The sequence below is a fragment of the Toxotes jaculatrix genome, chromosome 21, assembly GCF_017976425.1.
Source record: "Toxotes jaculatrix isolate fToxJac2 chromosome 21, fToxJac2.pri, whole genome shotgun sequence".
NCBI lineage: Eukaryota > Metazoa > Chordata > Actinopteri > Toxotidae > Toxotes > Toxotes jaculatrix.
In genome coordinates this window covers 3,580,333-3,601,989 of record NC_054414.1, presented here as the reverse complement: position 1 = coordinate 3,601,989, position 21,657 = coordinate 3,580,333, and the positions used below count along the sequence as shown (strand labels likewise).

Sequence of the window (21,657 nt, the reverse complement as noted above, 5' to 3'; positions counted from 1 at the left end):
GAGTCTGAGAATTTAACCCACTTTAAATGCTGTTTCACAATTCAAACTCATAGTTTGAGTTAGCACCATTTTACTTCACCTGCAGGCTGAAATGAAGAAGCTGCCCATGTTGTGATTCAACAGATGCACATGTCCTCTATGTAGGTATCTATATATATGTATGCATACAGAAAACACAGGGAAAAAAACACAACACAGCTTGCTCACAAATATTTCTGTGAGCAGGATGTAGGGAATGATAAACACAGCTCCTGGCTTTTAAACAGATCTGCTCAGCAGTGTGTGGTCCGCAGCATGTGTGCGTGTTTCTGCGTGCTCTGGATGTGTGTGCGTACGAGTGGCCTAGGTTGGGAGTGTGGGGTCATAAACACAGAGCCTCCCCCGTGTCTGTTGGTCTGTTTGTGTCTGTGGCTCTTTTTGCTTTCCTTTTCTTTCTTTGTCTGTGTGTCTGTGTGTGTTTTTCCTCCCCGCTGTTATCTGAAGGTCTCCCTGTGAGATCCCAGGTCTGACACACAAGTATGAAACGTCCCTCCTTTTCTGCAAGGCCCCCAATTGCCTTCTGTTTGTCCTCACAATTGCTCATTACCTTGCTCAGATGGTTTATGTTTGCTCGCTACACGAGCGTTTGATGAACTTCCTAAAACCGTCCAGGTTTGATGTAATAGTTTTTTTAACAGCTGGACTGTCGGTTGAGCTCGGGGTGCCACATCGTAGCACGCTCACGGGAGAGCACCTCCATTATGTAACACCAGTCCCTTCCCTTCATCTGACATCTGCTTTAGTTTACAGTGAGGGAGGTCGTGACCCGCTGGCCGCAACATTACAGGGGGAAAACACAGGCATTAGCCGCTGACTGAAAGATGATCGAAACTTGTAACGGATACAACCTCAAACACCCGTCCATGTAACACTGGAACAAAACGCGTGCGAGTTTCTTCTGTCGTGGAAAAAGAAAGGTGACAAAGGAATGCAACGGCTCCTGAAAGCTCAGTATTACGGTATGTTTACAGAAAGGGTTATCATGAATGCTGCCTGGAAAAGCACAGCAGCTGCCACGTGACTGTGATCACTTTGCTTGGAAGGACCAACGGTTAGGACACACACTCTTTCTAAAAAAAAAAAAAAAAAATTCAAGGCTGAGTGAATCAGAGCTAAGGCAAGTTGTTTGAACTGATTCTAGCTCAACCCCAAGTGGCCCCATCCTAAATGATGTTGTAGGACTGGCACTGTTTTGTTCATTTGTGGTGACTGTGCTGCATCAGAGTGACGAGCTGCAGTTTAAAGCCTTAGCTTAATTCGTAGTACATGTGGGTTCAGTCTCTTCTGCTATGAAGACAGCAAGGTAACTGTTAGTGTTAGCTCTCAATGATTCTGGCTGAAAAAGCTGAGCAGCTGCCATATGATCTGTTCTTTCTCCTACAGAGTTTCAGTGAGACCAGAGGAGGGCTGCCTGTCCTGATCACAGACTGCACATGTTATAGGTAGAGGACCCGAGGAGCAAGGGCCGTGTAATCACAGATCACGGACCATACGATACTCTGCCTCTCTCACTGTTTTTGAAACTGAAGACATTTGTTTTAACTCGGGCTTTCTTGACAACAAAGGACACACAAATCCACCGCCGCATTTACACGTTTTCAGATTTATAGTGTAAATAAATTATCATTCAGCCTGGCTTGCACTGGTGAAGTGGTGATAATTACACAAGCCAGCGTAGTGATATTCTGATTTATTGTCCCCTTGTGCCTCACACATTCACAGCCACCACACGAGAGAAGGAACAGGCTAACAATAACACCACGCTTTCACACTTAAACTCCCAACAACTTCCCTGCAGCGACTGGTCGCGTTTGTTCCATGAATTTCTCCTGAACTTTCCCGCAGCACGAGCAGGAATGTGTTTGCGACAGATGTATGAGCACCACTGTATAACTTCTAATAAACAGGTATTCCTCAATGAAGTATTAGGTTTATTTTAGTCTAATACCTCTCCATAAAGTGAAAATCCACCTTAAAACAGAACTCCCATATTTTATTCCTATGGTCTTGGACAGTTAAAGGCAGATTTGTGAACACGAGCCAGAGCCGGTCTCCGGCAGAGCCAACACTGCACCATAAAGATTCAGTTTCTGGAGCTGCTCCACTGACAGTGACTTGCGGTGGACAGTGAAACAGTAAGGTGATGCAGATTCATGTTCAAGAAGACAAGAAAAAAAAAACACAGGTAAGAGCTTTTTTTTTTATCTGTTGCCAAAGTGAATTCACCTTCAGTAGAAGGTGTCTGGGTTTAGCCTCTCAGATTATTACATATTATCAGCTCTGTCATATATATATTATCAGAGATACCAGACCTGCCTTCATTAAAGATTCAATTAACACAAAAGCAGGCCAGTAACGGCTGTCGTTTTGTTAGAAATTAGAGTTTGAACAACTTTGAACGAACATAACTCTTTCTCATTAATTCTAACACAATCTGCTAACCTAGTCCTAAACTACACTGAGAGTCGACGCTGCTCTGTTCACCTGTGGTGCCTCTGTTGCCTCACTGTAATAAGATAATGAGACAAGCTAATGCTGCAGTCAGGCAGCTGAATTTCAGACTGAGATAAAAGCCTTCATTGAATCCCAATATTTTTCCCTCCACAGGGTCCAATCCAGGTTGCTTCCTCACATTACTACTGAGGTGATTTGGTGTCATGATTACTCAAGTCACCCCCCCCCCCAACCAATTAGGGCACGCAGACCTGTGATGTGCTGTCAGGACAAGCAAGACAGAAAGTGCTTGAGCAGTTAAAGCTTATTATCGACATCAATTAAAGTGGAAGCAATATCGCTCCATCTCAGAACAGCGATCTGCTCCATAAAGGATCTGATGTTAGCTGTTTACATTCATCTTGTAATTTACTGCCCTCTTGTGGCCACAGTAAGCTACTGACTCTTGAAGCTAGGCTGACCACCATTCTTTTTGGATGTTTTTGCGCGTTGTGGATAATCCTGGGATCTTGGGAAGTGTGATAAGCTCTAGCTAGCTACAGACACGTGCGATGGTCAAGCGGCCCTCGACTCAGGTTCCACCGCTCAGTTATGAAATTGGACGCCTTATTATACACGTACACAGATGTGTGTGGAAACAATAAGAACTAAACAAGCTAATTACACTGTGATTTATCATCTCAGATCAGTCTAAGTTGTCTTAGTAATCACCTTGGTCAACATGTGTGACGATGAGGACGATGAGCTTTGAATAACTTCTTTTGCTGAGAAAGTTTTCACAGACATATTTATTCCATTTACATATTTAAAGCTAAACTGTTCTCCGTGTAAGTGAGTTAGAGAAGTCTGAGACAACAGACTGAGGCAGGAAAATACAGGACTCTGAATTATCAATGGAGGGCGTCACTGTCACTTCATGGTAAAGTTGAATCTAGCTGTGTGTGGTGCTGATTTACTATTTAACGTGTTCGACACCTTGTAGCACCGATTTTACTTATATTTGCGGCTCATGTCATACTGTTATGTAATGGCAGTGAGCTTCAGAGCACGGACCACAGCCCTTTGAGCTGTTAATCAAATTGGCATGAGAACTAGTCAGTAACACACACACACAGACACACACACACTCACAAAACATTCGGTGGTCCGTAGGGAGCACTTAAGTGAGATCTTTATCTTTCCTTTTAGCTTCAACCATGCAGCAGCAGTTCCCATGGCTTTGATAATGCAGTTCAAGCGTGGTGCAAAAGGAGCAACAATCGCCGTTTTTCACAGGGCACTGAATGTAAGTCGAGGTCCTGCAGCTTAAAGAAACCTGTAAATCCTGGACAACCAGATCGTCTAAGACTCCCCCTGTCATCAGAGGTTATCACAGAGAGATTTATGGGCAGTTTTACTTCACTTACGCACAATATTTCACTCATGTACTTATAAATCCACTCAAGCGGTCATGTCGGTTGTAACCTGCATCACCCAATATTAATCATTCCAGCTGTAACATAAAGCAGGTTTAGAACAAGATTAACTTTGCGGCAATAAAGACAGTGTCTCCACATCTACGCCATATTAACCTGCTGGAGCAGTTAGGGCGACGCAGAACCTGAGCCACCTCGGCAAAAAGCTTTCTGCTGCTTGTGAACAGAGATATCCAGCCAAGAGTGCTCCCTGGAGCACTGGGGGTCATTTCCCACTCTGCCAATCTGCTCTAAACAACTCAAAGGAAAAGCATCATTTACTCTGCCATTTCTGGAACGCAATTACAGCTCACAGACAAACTGCAAGTAAGAAGTGAAGCCACTCTGGCAACGAGGCCGTACATTCACAGCAGTGTGATCTGGTGCTTTCCAAGGCGACCGTGTATATCGGCTTTTACAGTGGAAGGAAGCAGGATTTGAGCTCTGCTGCCACCATCAGTTACATTTTCCTCAGGGAGGTGGCAGTGTTGGTCAGACTACACACACTGTGGTAGTACAGTGCAAACACACACAGACACACACACTCAGGCTCACAGAAAGTATCTTCAGAATAAAGACAGCTCCAAAGAAAGTGAGTGTGTGAATAAGAAAAAAGTGTGTATATGTGAACGATATACAGGGATACAAAGGGGAGTTTACACCAATATCAGTTACAACATTAAAGCCATATATATATATATATAGTCACACACACACACAGGCACCATAAGCCTCCACTTGAGTCATATTAAGATAACCTCTGACCCCTCTCCAGTTTCTAATCTTCCTTTATCAGCGAGCACAGAGCCACAGAGTGAGAACGTCTCGCTGGCTTCCCTCAGCGGCAGCAGGTTAGCGGCTGGCACGGAACAAGTGCAGTGCACTAACCTGTCTCAGACATCATCCTCACGTGCCGGGTTTTTACGATGAGGCAGATGAACATCAAAGAACACGCCCAGCTGTAAATCCATCACACTGTGACGGGGCACGTTGTTAGGCTCGGTGCTCGGGAGGATTCCTGACTCACGCGGGGCTCCCTTTGGTATTCCTCCTACCCTCACGTTATATTACACACACCTGTCACTCTGCTGGTGTCACTGACTACCACAACGCGAGTGTTCGCGCAACTCATCCGTGAAGACAGATAAATGACATAACGTACACAGGATTGCCTATAAATGCCAAGTGTTGGCAGACAAAGTGTTTGCATGGCAGTGGGAATAAACACAGCTGTAGACAGAAGCTGTTCACTCATAAACTTGACACAGAGGACTGAACAGAAACTGCACGTCAATCAATTATTTGACTTACCTGATCTAAACTTGCTTCGTATCAGTATGGAGTGCTCAGAGCCCAGAAGAGTCATAATGCTTACAGTACAGTTCCAGTGTTCAACAGTTGCAAAATAAAGTCACACGGGCTCGAGAAGTGGTACACACTTCGACCCCCCCGCCCACCTCTGGACCCCAGGCTTAGATGAGATGGAGCTGACCCAGCCTGCCTCATCAACAGCTCTAGAAGAAAACTAAAAAAAACAAACAAAAAAAAAAACCACAACACACACACTGGCTTTCTTGTTGTATGTCTCTCAGCCAGTGTGCACACTAGCTGCAGCCTTCGGCTCTTTGGGTCCTGCCTTCTCTTCCTGCCTCCTCTCCTCTGCTCTCCCTCTCCTAGGGGCTGATGTGGGGAGTGTGTGAGTCTGCGGGCCGGTGAAGCTTTGGTCCCATCTAGCTGAGAGCTCTGAGCAGGGCCAGGGACAGCACAGAGGGATATGCCCTGATCTGGGAGGGGCTAATTGGCCAGGGTTTCCTCTAAGCCACGCCTGCCTGGGCCTGGAGGCTGGACAGGGCTTGGCTGATGACTTCTTCCTCCCCTGCCACCAGTATAAATATATCTGCCTATTAGCCCTGCTGACTGTCATTAGTGAGGGTAGAGGGGGAGTCAGATAGAGAGAGAAAGATCAAGATAAAGACACAGAGACTGATAGTGGAGCAGCAGTACCGCCAGGAGGGAGAAAGTGGGAAAGTGAAAGGCGAGGATGGCTTTAAGTTTCACTTCTTTCCTTGTGGAAACAGATGAAAAACAACTGTCAGCCCTCATCTAACTGATCTGAATTCCATATACAATATGTAAAATATGTACAATTAACTTATACTGAGCTTCTGACAAGAAGATCTAGATCAGGAAGTATCTTTTCTTTAATTTAAAGCTGCACTTTCAACATTACTTTAATGTTTAGGCTCATTCTCAGCCTTTCATCGACCCTGTTTCCAGCTGCACTGAGGACAAAGCTGTGATAACCCTCTGTGTCCTACCTTCCCAGCACCAAACAGCAAAAAGACATTTAACAGTTAAAGAAAGTTAGCAGTTAGATCACTCGCTGGTGAACACAGTGGAGCAAACCAGAGCCCAGAGAAGACAGAATACTGGACTTAGGTTCATCTGAAGGGCAGAAACACGAATCCAGATAACAGCTAAGAGCTAGCCCTGTGCTGATGTTGCTCTGTGTTAGCCATAACTACTTAATACAAATATAATTTGTCACTGCTGTGATTTTGAGCTTGCATTAAAATTAAATTAATGCAGTTTAAACCAGCATAATTTATTCTTTTTTTTAACAAAGAAAAAATGGTTAAAAATGGTTTCAAATGATGCTCAGTCTTATGAAGTACGGTATGAGGGTACAATAATGTGATTTTCTTTTATACTGTTGTTCTTATTCTTTGCTCTTTTCTGTCATGGCAAAGATGCTAATTTTTAATGTGAAAAAAAGATCTGTCTAAGCAAGATATCACAGATACTGAGGAGCATTATTCATAACTATGAAAGTAAAACTTAATCAAACTGATTAGAACTGCAATCATTCATCAAATGCAAATGGCCTTTAAACTAGATAAGAAAGTTAGTTAGTAAAATATTAAAGGGCTCTTGTGAACACTACCACTGACAAACTGAGCTTCTATAAATGCTGTGTGCCTCTCACACATTAAGGCTGGGATTGTAAGAAAACTGCATGTGTCTGTGCGGATTTTACACTTTCATTGCACAGTGCGATAAATGATGGGTCGAGCCCGGTCAGTCATCCAGCAGCTGAGAAGCAGGAGGTTTATCTTATCAGTAGCACGATAGCAGATTCTCCAGCCTGTATTCAACAAGGCATCCCTTCCTCCAGCTCCCACATACCAGCCGGACATTTGTCAGAGTTGAACTGAGCTCCGTGCCCACTCTCCTCTGAGGGCGGTGTTAGCCAACTGCGCCTCCTATACGTCGCAGAGCCTCCAGAGCGTCCGTCAACACAGGACGTCAGCTGGACACATCAAGGATTTCTCTGCAGTTATTTATACCCACACTGGATATGAGCGTAATGTGGAAAGCGAGAGAATGCATGAAACTACAAAACATCAGAAACCATTTCAAAATCCAGCACAGTCAAACGAGGAGGGAATGTCATTTATGTGTTGTGTTGTTGTTACACAGCAGGTGTCAAAGTCAAAGTGGCTGTTGTTCCAGAGGGCTGCTGTCTCACTAAACCCAGATTAAAGGGTTCAGTGGATACTGCTGAGAATGTGCAGAGGCTAAACAGTAAAATACAGTGTCCCTGGACCAGTCAGGCTTCCTGTCACATTCACTGCACAAAGGTCTATTCAAGAAAGTGATAGTATCTTATTTTTGGATAATATAATTTTTACTATCTTATTTAAACTATCTTATCTACGTGAACCTCCATCAACCCACTACAGAAAACATGGATGCCCAGCACCAGTTAGTGACTAACCCGGCCAGATACTGGTCTCAGCAGTTGGTGGGGACCAAAACAGTGAGAGAATATGGGACAATCTTTAGTAAACGTTAATGTTCTGTCTTGCTGATGTGTGGACAGGCAAATGTTTGCTAAAACATTCATTTTCTAATGTGACAAAATGTCAGCGTTGTGTTTTCAGCTTGTTGCACTGCCCTTTGGTAGCCAAAAACATCAGTTCATGCATCTTTAAAGAATCAGATCAATGTTTACAAAAACATTCAAGTTCACATTATCACTTACTCAGAATGCTCTTTTTCTTTTTTCTTCTCATCTGCCAGTATTAAGAAAACAAACATTAGAAAATCCTTGAAATGAGTGAGGCTTGTTTAAAGAAGACAGAGACTGTACTCTGTGTAAAGGAATATTGTCGGGTTTCACCAGTCACCAGTCACCAGTGACTAGTACCTGAACAGACCAGCGTGTGACTAAGGACTATGGGGTTGCAAGTCTGTGTGTTGCGACCTCCTCGTCACACAGTTTACTATCGAATGTAAAGAATTCACATCTTAAGAACCCAAGAACTGTTATCATGAATTTCTGACATTTCACTGCTTGTATTGTGTTTTTCTTACTACTTGGCCTGCTGCCTTTTTTTTCTTAACACTAGCAAAACTATCCAGATTACAGCGTTTTGCTTGTTTATAGACTGAATTTTTTTGTAGTGCTCCCTCTCCGTCCTCACGTCATTCTTCCCTCCATTTCATCTCAATGCCAGGCTCCTTCTTTCTCCCTCCTTTTTTTTTTTTTTTTAAACGTTTTCTGTCTGCTTTGTTTATCCCCATGAGCCACATCTCCGGCTAGACTTTTGTCCCAAAGTGTGCACCATGTGCACCGATTTCCTACCCTGTCTCTTTTCAGTTTGCTAAATAGAAAGAATACCAAAGAGAAGTGTGTGATTACTACACGCCTTTTCCTCACACTGTGTAGAAACTGCAGTGACAGAGTGCTAATCAGTCATCGAAAGCTTTGTACAGCAACAGCTCACTGCTTCTGCCTCGCCGCTATCCACTTTAATCTCTTCACACCATAAACACTGCTTGGCTTTTGTTGCCGGGAGCAACTACACACACTCCCGAGATGCGCGCACACCAAGATGTTTAATAATTTAATGTTACAAATGACACGCCCTTTTCTGTTTGCTGTTAAGCTGTGCGCTGACGTGTGCTGGAGCAAGCTCCAAAAGCCCCATACAATGCTCCAGTCAAATATTTACATAGAAGCTCCTCAGGCTGCAAATCTATTACTGACATCCACCAGCACATTTGTCTTGTGTGTGTGTGTGTGTGTGTGCAGCGAGTGAACACGCACACAAATTACACAGGTGCACACACGCACACACACAGAAAACATTTGTGCATGGGCGTCTTAATTAGCAGGTGAAAGTGCTTAAAGGGAAGGTCTGTCAGAGGCTTTGACAGTGTACACACAACGTCTTGGAGAGATTCCTGAAGAGGTCACCCAGCCCTGGCTTAATCCTCCCCTTTAATTAGGCCCTATGTCAATGGACGTGACAAGTCTCATCTGAACTGTCTGGAGCCGTAAACGTGTGTGTGTGTGTGTGAAAGAAGAAAGAGGAAACGGTCACGCTCGTACACCAATTAGACACATGTGAGTGCAGATTTTGTACATTATATACAATAAGCGCGCAGCAGGGTGTCGAGGCTCGGCCTTTTTCGCTCCGCCGTATGATGCATATTTCAAAACAAAGCCCATCTGAAGCGATAAATCCAAAGCCACTGCATAGAGCATGTTAAAAACACACATTCCATAATGCAACGGAACGTGTTTATTGGCCCACTGCGCAGACATCTAGATCAAAATATGACTGTTAGTGTTTTGTGTGATTTCTTGTGTTTTAGATAAAGCAGATGGGACCAGCTAAAATGGCCAAAGTGCACAAAATATCACAAAAATGATGTCCAGCAAGAGAATTACAAACTGTTATTATATACGATGTGTCTGGAACTTTTTTTTTTTTTAAAGAAGATCGTCATCATCGTCATTTCCAACAAACGATGAATCAATGGAACGTAGGTCCCTTAGCTGCTGATAGGAACAGTCACATATTCGAAATGCTCTAAATATCTGCTCTCTTATGCCATCCCTGGAATCCAGCTGTCCCTCAGCCATTTGCCTGAGAGAGTGTCACAGGAGGAAGTGTACTGGAATGCCCCTCTCCAGTGCTGCATGAATGGAACATGTGCTGGACACCATGGGAGCATGTGGAGCACGTACTCAGCTGTCATCCTACAGCACAAGGGAGGAAACTAGAAAGAAACTATCGCTTTCATCACTCTGTCTTCATCCTTCCTACCTGCTTCCTTCATTGGACGACAGAGACTATCCTTCAGTTTGAACCAAGCAGTTAATTTGATTAACTGCAAATTAGTCTGAGGATCTGCAACATTAATGCACATCAACTAAGGCAGGTTTTGCATTACTACTTAGTCCCGAGGCTTGTCTTGTAGAAGGGATCTGTGTCATAATATAGTTATAAACTCTGGCATTATTTTATATCTTTATTATTGTCAACATGAGAAGACCAAACCCAACAAAGCATTAGTCTGTCTCCCTGTACTTTCCAACTTACAACTTAAGACGGAAATCGGTACAAACAGATAACAGACATGCAGCTTCATTTCAAAGGCTCAGTGATTTTCTGGTACAGCAGAATACTGTCGTTTTTAGCAAAATGCCGCACTTTTTGGGGACTATTTTTAGCTGAGGATTAATACACATTCACTGTGCGCATCAGGCCTGTGTAGGCCACCTCTTGTTGTTGTAGTTTATTTTGCTCGTGAGGTACATAATCCTAAACTAAGTTGTGTTTAATCAAAACAACACAACCTGACTGGTACACAGAGAGCCATGGAGTTCCAGCATGTGAGGTCTGGTTGGTTTCTTGGGTTGCAGGGCTTGTGTGTGTGTGCTGTATGTAAAGGGACAGACGTCGTGGCCTCTGAGGCCCCAGCAGCAACAGCTGTGTCGCATCAGTCTGAGCACCGTCGTGCTGCTGTGTTTCAGATAGCAGCTCTCCTCTGCTCACCGTCTCCGTGTTGGAGGGGGGGGCTCTCAGGTAAACACTGATATTTATATAACCAATCAGGATTGTGGAGAAAGATGCATTTATGGTCCTGTGCTGGAGAAGCCAAACTGACAGGTCGGGTTCATTGACAAATTACTTTATGTTGTGGGCTCACGGCATTAATATTAAAAAGAGCTACTGTATGTTTATGACTGGCACATCCACTGTGTAGTATTTCCTCACTGTGCAGTAGCTGCTTCTGCAGCTAACGTCACCTGAGATGCCAATTCATTAGTCGCATTAGTTAGTCCTCATCCTGAAAGCATCTTCTCCTGTTCTGTTAAAAGTGAATCATACTGGTTAAAAGGTTTTATGGTATTATTATGTAGAAACGCACATTTCTCCTACATGATCAGCTGGTGAGGATGTTGAGTTGTTTTTTTTCACAGGGACATCCAGCCTCAGCCTGAGGCGGGTGGGGCTATGTGAACAGTCAAATGTCATTTGGCTTTGATTTGTCTTTTAAAAATTCACCCCATCCAGCAGATTGTTTGCTCTATGTATTCTGCATCAGTGATAAAGTGAACTTGAAGCTATGTTTTTGTAAGCTATCATTTATCATTTAGCTCCAGTGTAAAAAAAAAATATGAGGAAGTCAACGGGGTGATACGAGGTTAGATGATGGAGGCTGGATTATTGAGAGTGATTCATTCCTTTATCAGCACCCAATCAGTCTTATCAGAAAACAGAGAGGTTTCTCACGACACAAGCCGGCCGGCTAAAAACAAAAAGAGGGGAGATGGTGGAATGCAAACACAGTGAGCTAAACATCAAGCATACAAGAGGACAGAGAGAAGGAGCGAGGGCATGGTGAGAGAACGAGAGCAGAAGAGCCAGAAATATACTGTGAGAGGAGAAGAGGAGGTGAAGGAGGGTGGGAAAGCGAGAATGAGACGTGGACGGAGCCAGACGTGGAGTCAGGTTCAGAGTTTCCCCTCTGCCTCTGAGCTGCGGTTTATAATGAAGAAGTTCCAGGGGAGCGAGCCGAATCCAAACCAGAAGTGACAGAAAGACAAGCCCGAGCCAGCAACCTCCCCTCCTGTCTCCTCTTACATGCCTCCTTTCTGCTCTCTCTCCATCATTATCTGGTCTGAGGCTCGGTCACCTTCACTTTGCTTTCGCTCTCCCCGGGGCCTCCGTGGGCCCGTGGGTCCAAGCGGAGCATGTCTGCCGCCAGGGTGGAAATGTCAGCGTGTTTGAGAGACGCCGGCGCTGCTGCTGCAACCAATCCAAAATGGAATCCCAAAACACAACAAGAGCACAAGGGAGATAGATTGTCTCCACATCATGTAAAAACCAAAAAACGCTGAGGGGAGATACTGTTTTGTGTTTTTGTGGTTGTTTAGATTTCGGCAATTGACTTTGCCTCCGCTGTAGTCTGCAGGCACTTGGCGGGTGGCCACGGGAGCATGGGCAGGGAAGGAGGGGAGCATGTCTGTGAGCCTTCAGCTCAGAGACGGGGGCCTGCATCACCACAGCTTAACTCTAACTCCTGTCTATTACCAAGGGCTACGGGTTGGCTTTATGTGGTATTCCCAAAACTTCACTATCAGAAATTTAATAACTCAGAATCTACTTTGTTGTTGTTAATGTGTGTGTCTGTGACTAATGGGCCCAGATGAAAGGAACATCAGGAGGAACAACCAGCTATGCCAAGCAAATGTCTTTCATTGGCCTCATTTGGCTTTGACGGAGTTATGAAGAGAAACCAATTAAGTAAAAATTGGTGGAATTGGAACACTAAGCCCATATAGTGCATTAGATGAAATAATTCCAGGGTTAACAGCATGGATAAATCTGCAGCATACCACAGGTCTGGTTCTGTTACAGCAGCTGGTTGAGAGACGATCGGCTGTGTCATCGTACGGCACAGAAGCACTGCCTCCAAACATTCTCGCTGGGACATCTGCACCTTCGTAAGCCTTTCAGCCTGACTGATGCAAAAAACACTCACACTCTGTTCAAAGACGTCTCATACACAGCGCTAAGACCAGCTCTTATGATTATCACTACACCACGATCCAGTGCTAGCTGCATCCATCCAGTGAGGCCACAACTCAGTTTGCATTATCAGCTAAGTCATTTGGTACCTCATCGTGTGGCTAAAACCCTGCACAGAACGTTTTTTTTTTTTTCATGCTCAGTGGCACATCAAACAGTGACAGAGCCATAAGCTTATAAATAAGCAGAGTAAAAACAACAGAAAAAAAAATCGAGGTTCAAAAAAGAAAAATGGCAAAATGTGACTGCATCTCAGTCACATGACTTTGACAAGGAGTCACAGTGTTACAGGCCCAACACAGCATCATTACAGAACCGATAGAAGATGTAAAGGAAAGACTCAATAGTACAAATATTTAGTTATCTGGATCTCCTGAGCCAGTCCAGCACTTTCAAATGGCCTGGCTGAAATGGCCTGTCAGCCAGCACATTCTTTCTCTCAATGAGGACCGACCACTGCCATGTTTTTGTTGGTATGTCCCCACCCTGCCCACCCCGTCCTCTCTATATACCCCTAACCCCTCCTTCCCCCACTGACGTCAGTTTAACAGAGTAAAACACGCTGCTCCAGACGCTGACTCCAGGTCAGATTTGTGTTCTTGTGTAGAAAAAACCCTCACGGAGGTTCTGCTGCTGCGTAGTCTGATCCAGGACCAGTGTTTGAGTTGGTTGACAGACAGAGAGCAGACACAGGGGTTGCCACGGGCCACAGACTGATCCCTGGGTACAGAGCTGGTATCTGCTGGGCTGGACTCCACTTGACCATTGAGGACCAAAGACTTATTTATAGTCTGTGTGTGTGTCTGTATGTGTGTTTATCTTCCTCTGTGTGGCCGTGTGTCATACGTGTTTGCACGCTTTGCCCCAGAGGGGGGGTACGTCTTATCAGCACCGCGGAGCATTCATCAGGGGTGACATTTTCTGCCGTTCCGCGTTCAAACCAAACACACGGCTACATGGGCTACCTCCACTCTGCAGGATGTTGAGAGGCCTGACTTATGCAACTTGTCAGTAAGAAATTACGCTATCATCACACCGACCCATTGATTCAGTACGTTGCCTTTTTTTATTATTTTTCCTGCGATAGGTAATTCGGTAATTTTTTTTTTTTTCACTTCCTTGCCCGATTCCGAAAGCTGAAACAACAAAGGGGCACCAACAGCTACATGGCCCTGCATGCTTTTAACACCCCAGGGAGGCTCAGTGGGTCATGATCAAATGTTGTTCTAGGGTTCTGAAAGAGGTCACGTGTATATGTGTGTATTTCTAGCTCTGTGGTCTGTGTGTGTGTGCGTGTATGTGTTAACCCCAGCACACCTTTGCAGCCTCGGTGGGTTTTGGAAACTGTCGTGATTGAGAGTAATAGGATGAAGCGGAGCTGACGCTGTTGACTCAGCTAACAGGATTGTGAACTGTGAAAAACTGTTGCCTTTACTTACATTGGTTATGGCAATTTTCTTGCCCAGGAGGCAGCCTGGGTCTGGAGCCGGGTGGGCCGTCCACACCGAGGGCCGGGGAGTGAGTGGAAGAGAAAAACCAAACTTAAACAGAGCTCACACGTGTTAGAGGAAAGGTTCGAACTGATTCAAGTCTATGGTAATACAGCTGAAAAGTGTGAGGAGGTACAGTTTTTCTGGAGCTTGGATCCAGGAGGTCTCTGTGTGTCACTATCTGCCCCTTGAGTGACTTTACATTGACTCTGTGCTTCCTGTTTTATTTTATTATCATTAACCTGTTGTGTATTTAATTGTTTTACTTCCTGTCTTCATGTTTTTCACCACCTGTGTGGTTGCCGGTTTTTCTGTTTCAGTTCCTGAGTGTCCGAGTGTGTCTGCTTCCAGTTTACGCTCCTGGTGTTTTCTGTGTTTACCTGTTGCCTGATCCTGCCTGCTTGCCTCTCAGCTCACCTGCGACTCCACTCACCTGCCTGTACACCAGTTTTTCTGCTATTAAAACACTTCACTGCAACAGCCTGTCTTTGTGTCTGCATTAGGATCCAGAACAAACCTAATCTTGACTCTGTGGGTCTGAGGCCACTATTTACACAATTTTGCATTAGTTTGGCATCTAATGTTGGTAACTGGTTTTACTGTTGTAGCTGATCAGTGTACAGTAAATACGGAGGCATTTCGGACGTTTCCATAAAAGTCTTTTGCATGCAGCACTAATATCAGGTGGAAGCTTAAAAAAAGTAATTGAAGAATCAGCAGCTTAAGTGAATTTGCGTTCACATTCTGAATCTAATTTGGATGAATTCATCAACTTTGGTGCCACGTTTTGTTCACAACTGCAACAACAGAGCACTGAATTCACTACAGCTGTGAAATGACTCTGTTTACACTTATGTAGCCAAACTGATGAGTATTTTCCAAAGTTAGAGTCTCCTCGGTCCGAAATTTCCTTTTTGTGTTTCATTCAGTGTTTTGGTGCTTAATCATAGAGGTGGTTTATCTCCTGGCACTGCCTGTGGCTTTGTCGCCAGGAAAAACAAAACATTGGCAACGAAACTAATCTGAGGCCTTCACATTCCAAGTTAGCCAAACTGCTTAGATATTTTCCAAAGTTACGGTCTTTTTAGTCCAAATTCCTTTTTTTTTTGTGTTTCCCCCAGACAGTGTTTCACCAATCACAAATCTTTCCTGGCTGTCACATATAGATTTGTTTTCGGGGAGGCGGGTGTCCGATATAAGACCATAGCTGTCCAGCTTAGCCAGACTGAGTGGCTACTTTCCAAAGTTATGATCTTTTAAACTTTTAAAAAATTCACTTTTTTTTTTTCTTTTTTGGCTGAGCCACAGCTGAGAGACGCTCTTTAGTAGTTGCATGTACATTTGTTGCTGGGATAAAAACAGGCAGTGAGGCCCCAGTCATTTTGCAAACTCTGTTCACGCCCACATCTCACTAATAATTATAACTGGGAAGCTAAGATTTTTCTATAAACTTAACTAATGCAGTTATGTTAGTGTTATAGTGTAAAAGCGTTTTAACTGTCACATTGTCTGTTTAACACTGTTTAACATTTTTTACAGTGTAGTCAGTATTGCTTTACGGCCAGTATGGAGAGGAATGATTACAGCAACCCAAAATGCTTTCCATGGACACACACCATGTGCTGTGAAGCACCAACACAAGCAAGAACTGAATCTCTAATCATCGGTGGTGCTTCCTTTCTCTGTCAGCTATAACTTAATGGTCCAAGGAAGTTTGAGTTTTTCCACCTTTTTTTTTTTACAGCTTTATTTCACTGCAGAGCAGACAGCTTTGAAACATAAAATGCTTCCATATCCTGTGATGATCACCCTGTGTACGGTCACGGTGTCCACAATGTTTGCACAGAACACCGTCTATGGATTTACTCTGTTGAAATGACAGTAGCTCTACAGACGAGAGGGTTGGCTCTCCCCTTCTGTACATGCTCTGGTACAGAGCGAAAGGCTCCAAATGACAAGAATCAGCTTAAGAAAATCGGTTTTAATGTGTTTTACTTCAAAGAATCAGGTTTAGATTATGTTTCCTAAAAAATTTTGCAGTAATTGTCATCAAATAGGTCAGGTTTCGCCACGCTCACGTTCAATAAAGCTGTAATTTGCTCCTTTCAGGATCTTAGGTATGATCATAGAGGAGAAGAAAACATAAAGGTCTTGCTGTTAAAGGGCACAGATCGCTGGATTACCAGCACAACACACACGCTCATAACCACAATTAGATCAGACTCAGAGCGTGAACTTGGTGGGTGAGACAGATAGTGTGTCACAGTGACCAGGGGTGTCACTTTCTGTCTCCCAACCCCCCCACCCCCCTTTAAACACACACATATCCACAGTGAAGTATGATGTCATTGGCTGCCTGTCCGCTGAGTCGTGGACCAGAGCCATGATCACAGGCTGAACGACTCGCAGGCTCCACATGAGCCAGGAGGACGAGGGGGAGACACGGGGGAGGGAAGGAGAGTAAATGGCAAAAGAGAAGGCTAGAGACAACTCCACAGTGTCCTGGAACGCACAGCAATGATGCTAGAGTCAGAGAGACTGCCAGTGATTCCTGTTATCGCTCATCCATCAAATGTGATACCACAGAGGTTATAGAACCATCCTGGTAACTTTCTGTTTTTCAAATAGGAGCTAATTACAGTACATTACATTACATTACATTACAATACATTACAGGTAAACATTTCTGTCAAACTACGAGTTCAAACTGAAGACAAGCACTGAAACTGTGAAAAGAACAAGATGAATTTTGATGTTTCTTAACAAAGTAGAAAATATATTTTAATGGGAACTTTGGGAAGCAATGAGTAGCAAGTTGAAGTAATTTTGAATATCGACTGAATTTTACAACAAAATCTTACTGTTGGTTTAGTTCACAGCTACAGCACAGTTCAGGTGGTCTGGACTAACAGGAAACTCATTCACTGGACAGTGTTGGTGGATGTCATGAGTGTCAGTGGCATCATCGTTGACCCGTGCGGGGAAACTGGATTCCAGAGACTGACAGCAGGTCATACTGCAGCTTACTGCACTGACGCCACCTCTGCTTTAACCCCTTTTCACCTTCTAATCTTCTAATTGATATCATGTTCATGTTCTGACACATAATAGAGTCTGAGGCCACTTTCCCTTCTCAGATGTTTGCACACCTCTTTACATGTTACCATAGTTACAAATACAGACCCCTACTTAACGGTTTAGCCTTTGAAATCATGCTAAAGTCACATATCTACTATCACAAAATCCTGCCATTGTTCTGCTTTGATTACACACCGCAAACAAACTGAGTTCATTTGAAGCAAACCAATAAAGTAAGGTGTGAGCGACCAGACCACAGCCACATCTCAAACAGTACTCTGATAATAGCGCTGTAGGTGACAGCTGTCTGCAATGTCTCTGTCTGGCAGAAACAGACGCTGGGATTAAACTCACAGATGTACACAGGCCGCCACATATGTATACGCACACACACACACACACACACACACAGACTCCTGTCAGCCAGGTTCTGTATTTGCGTGTGATTGGAGACACCTCAGCGCTGTGTTGACAAGGAGGACTTTCACTCTCTGCATACTTCACACAGGCCTGCGAACAGTCCACCGCTCCCCTCAACTGTTCATCAGCTTGACTGACAGCTCGGAAATGTTTGGGCTTCTCGACATGTCCAAGGGCGCAATCCGTCAGATAAACAACGCTCAGAAGCAGACAGCAACCAGCTTGTCGAGACCAGGAGGCAGAAGACGACAAATTGGAGAAACTGAATGCAACAAACAGGTCTGTCAATGTGTCCTTTTCACCAATCAGCCTATTAGTGAACAGACAACACGAACCTTGTTTTCTTTCTCTGTGGGTGAGAGTGTTTTCACCTTCTCACCTGTAGGGGAAAACTTTGGTTTTAATAAAGAAAAACATTCCTCTATATGTTGTAAAAGCTTCACAATTAACCTGCAGGGACACATGTGGGATGTCCAAGATTCTGCTGGACAAAATGAACGCACTGAATCTGGAGAGAGAGCCTTTTTCCAAGTGTGACCTTGTATTGTAGGATTTAGCTGCATGGTGATTGGGATCGTGCTGCCTGGCGACTCTTATCATTCCTGTCTGTCAGAGACGGGAACACTCATGGCCTGTGGGGATGGCTGCCTGAAATTCTCTGGAGAGGTCTGCTGTTGGCTCAGACTCTGCAGGTCAGAGATCACATCGGCCCCTGGCCACGTACCAGAGAGATGGGAGACAGGAGGGTAAAGGTGGGGGAAGTACTACCTGGGCCACCGCAGGTGTTTCATTAACAGAGGAGAACTGTAAGCATTGGGGCCGTTTGAAATGGGCCTGGGCAATATGGTGGAACATGGATTAGGTTAGACAGAAGGGGAACCATGCAAAACTTCAACCTGCACCTGTATCTGTTTAGGTCAGACAAATATCTGTACATGTATCTGCTGTTGGAAAATGTCTGGACTGCCTCATTTGTGTTACTGTTTTAACTAAAGTCTATTGATGATCAGAGTGGAAATGAAGCCGAATCCAAATTTCTAATTTCTATGTCGTGTGAGACAGCGGGCACACTCAAGTAAGTAAAAGTCACGTGACCATTGTGGTCAAATGTTGAGATTGTCATTTCTGGTAAATGCGTAAAGGCTGCGTTCAATTTGAGACAACACTACCTTGTCGAAATTCACACACGATGCCAGTAAGTACACAGTGTATACAAGAGCTGAAGTCAACCAAAGAAAATGATGCTTGACTGAAATCATACCAACTCTTCAACCAATCAAATGGTCGCAGAGAAAAACAACATCTGAATATTATCTCCAGAGTAACTGAAGCAGCCACAGTGCACTGGGTGCTCTTTACCCGGTATCCTTATTAAAATGAATTATAGAAAAGGTATCATAAACATTAAAGATAACATATTTTAATATGGCAATCCTGATATATCCACACTCAAAGCCCTCAAGCACTACACACGATAACAGAGAATCCTATGACACAGGCAAGTGAGCCTGCCATTATTAGATTATGTTCCATGTTGGTTGTGGAGCTGTGATATACAAACTGCTTTCTGCAAAGTTTATCAATTAGTCCGGAGTCGAGTCAGAAATAAGTTAGACCTCACAGTCTCTGTTAGGGTGGGCGAGTTCAAAGTGCTGCAGAGGTGTAAATGCTGTGACACAGACAGACACAGGAAAAAACCATTACCATATAAATAAGACAATTTGTCCCAATATTAATGTAAACAAATATAAAATAATGATATATAGGAACAAGTGGAGCCTTCACAGAGGAGACGCATGCTGAAGAAGGGTCTAATGAAAAGACTAAGAAGAAATAAAATAAGGCGTGTATCTGCTACGTCTGTTTATGGGATCTGTGGAGCAATATGTTATAGTTAGACACAGGCGCATAGTTATTTTAATGTATTAACATAAAATATAATATGGACTCACTTCACCTCACTCTCCTCGTCTTATTAAATACAAAGTCTCTCTTAGCCCTTAGTCTTTCCAGTCGGTAATTTCACAGTAAAGCCAACTAGCACAATGCTTAGTATCATTCGACAGCTGTCTACATCAAACCAAAGCAAACAGTGGCTCAAAAGCCAGATACCTGTTCTAGCGCTTCTTCATTTTAATGAAATTTCCAAGGTGTACCGAAAAAAACGAAGCACAATGTACATAAACAGAGAATGATCAAGCTAGATTGCTGCGCTAAGCGTTAATTGAAGAACATCTGTAATGAACACATACTTGACCCTGATAGGATCTCCATGCAACTGGCGTGAGCTCGATCTTGATATAAAAGTTGGTATTCTGTTGTTTTTGCTGAAGCTGATTCCCATAGCTTCTGGTATGTCAGCTGAAACCTTTAAAAATATGACCCTCGGTGCCATGTTATACTTGGCCTTTGGGATAGGCAGCATTTAGGAGACATTAGGAGGCAACAGCTGACGGATTCTCTGCTCCGTGTTTTAATGAAGAACATATCTACATAAGGCTACAAAGGCCAGAATCTGAGCATTAGATAGTGAAGCTTATCAATCAGAACCCTGAGCCTCACTTTACCTGTGTATACAGCACACTATCACATGGTGAGTCTAGAATTATTTTTCTGGTACTGTGGCCAAATGTGTCATATCATTGGTTGATTACAGACACTGGTGGGCGATGGAGTAATAGCATAGAAAAATGTTAATGATGATTGGTGGCTGGTTGGTGACAATCAGACAATCAGGAGTAAACAACATGTGGTTGTTTGTTTATGTTGTCAGGCAACTATCAATGAAATGTGATCAAACCATATGCACACACTGTGGACACAGCAGAATCACAGATTCACTGAAGGTTAAACTTAAACAAATAACAACTAAGAATGTAACTTTAACTACGATGTAGTTGTAAATATTTAATGTCGTAGAGAAATTCTTAAGATTTGACACCATATTTGAACAATGTGAAGTCACATACACACGAAATAAACACATTTTTACTCTAAATATGTAAAGTACAATTGATAACATACTATAAAAGTAGTGAGAAATTAAGCTCAGCAATAAATCAAACAGTAACAGGGCTACTCTCTGATCACTAACATACTGATTCAGGGTCTCTCCTATCTGTGTCTGCAACAATGACCAGTCATAAAAGTAGGAAAGTGAACTCCACCTCCTGGTTCAGCCTCAAAGTGTTCATTAAAATTATTTCAAAAACATATAACAAACCAAGACGTCACACAAGGGACCATAACAAAACCACAAAGACTAATGGAGGAATACTGAAGTCAGTGACTTCTAACATCTTGGTCTAGAGGTTCAAACACTGAATTTAGTTATAACTCAGCTACAGTACCTGATTTCAGCTATCCCCAAAATCTGCTATGACACATTATTGTGAACTCATTAGTTTATATTGAGCGTCAATGTCCTTTTCCTTTCATTTTGCTTTGTAGCAGCTGTACTTTCTGCACCGTGTGGATCCTCAAACCAAAAGCTTTAACAAAAAGCGGATGTTTGACGAAACAGTGTTTTCTTCATCTTTTATTTCCAACACCTGCGAAAGGTTTGGCTCCGACAGGATTCCGAAATTTGAAATGAATAACACCTCAAAAACGCTGTGTCGCAAACTCTTTCGAGGCCTCTAACAGAGAAGAAAAGAACTCTGTGTTCAAACTGGCCCACATACTGAGAGGGAAGCAGTAAAGCAAATTACATTATAATTTATGGAAAATTTGCCCTTTGTGTGAAGATTCGGTGCTGTCCATCACCGCTCTGATCGGCTCGTAAACGTGGCATGTGTGTCCTCAGCACGCCTTTCCATCAGCCCGTTCATT

The 21,657-nt window shown here is 43.5% G+C and overlaps 1 protein-coding gene across 8 annotated transcripts in view; it reads right to left on the bottom strand.

Moving 5' to 3' along the window:
• Positions 1 to 21,657, bottom strand: part of myocd (myocardin) — an 83,627-nt gene that overhangs the window by 18,573 nt on the left and 43,397 nt on the right. For 3 of the 8 annotated variants that reach the window (XM_041066644.1, XM_041066649.1, XM_041066650.1), the window contains exon 1: positions 5,259 to 5,664. The exons of the other annotated variants lie outside the window; for them this stretch is intronic. In XM_041066644.1, coding sequence (XP_040922578.1) covers positions 5,259 to 5,313 — 55 coding nt within the window. In that variant the 5' untranslated portion in view covers positions 5,314 to 5,664. Of the gene's footprint in view, positions 1 to 5,258; positions 5,665 to 21,657 lie in introns of those variants that run through there. 8 annotated transcript variants of the gene reach the window in all.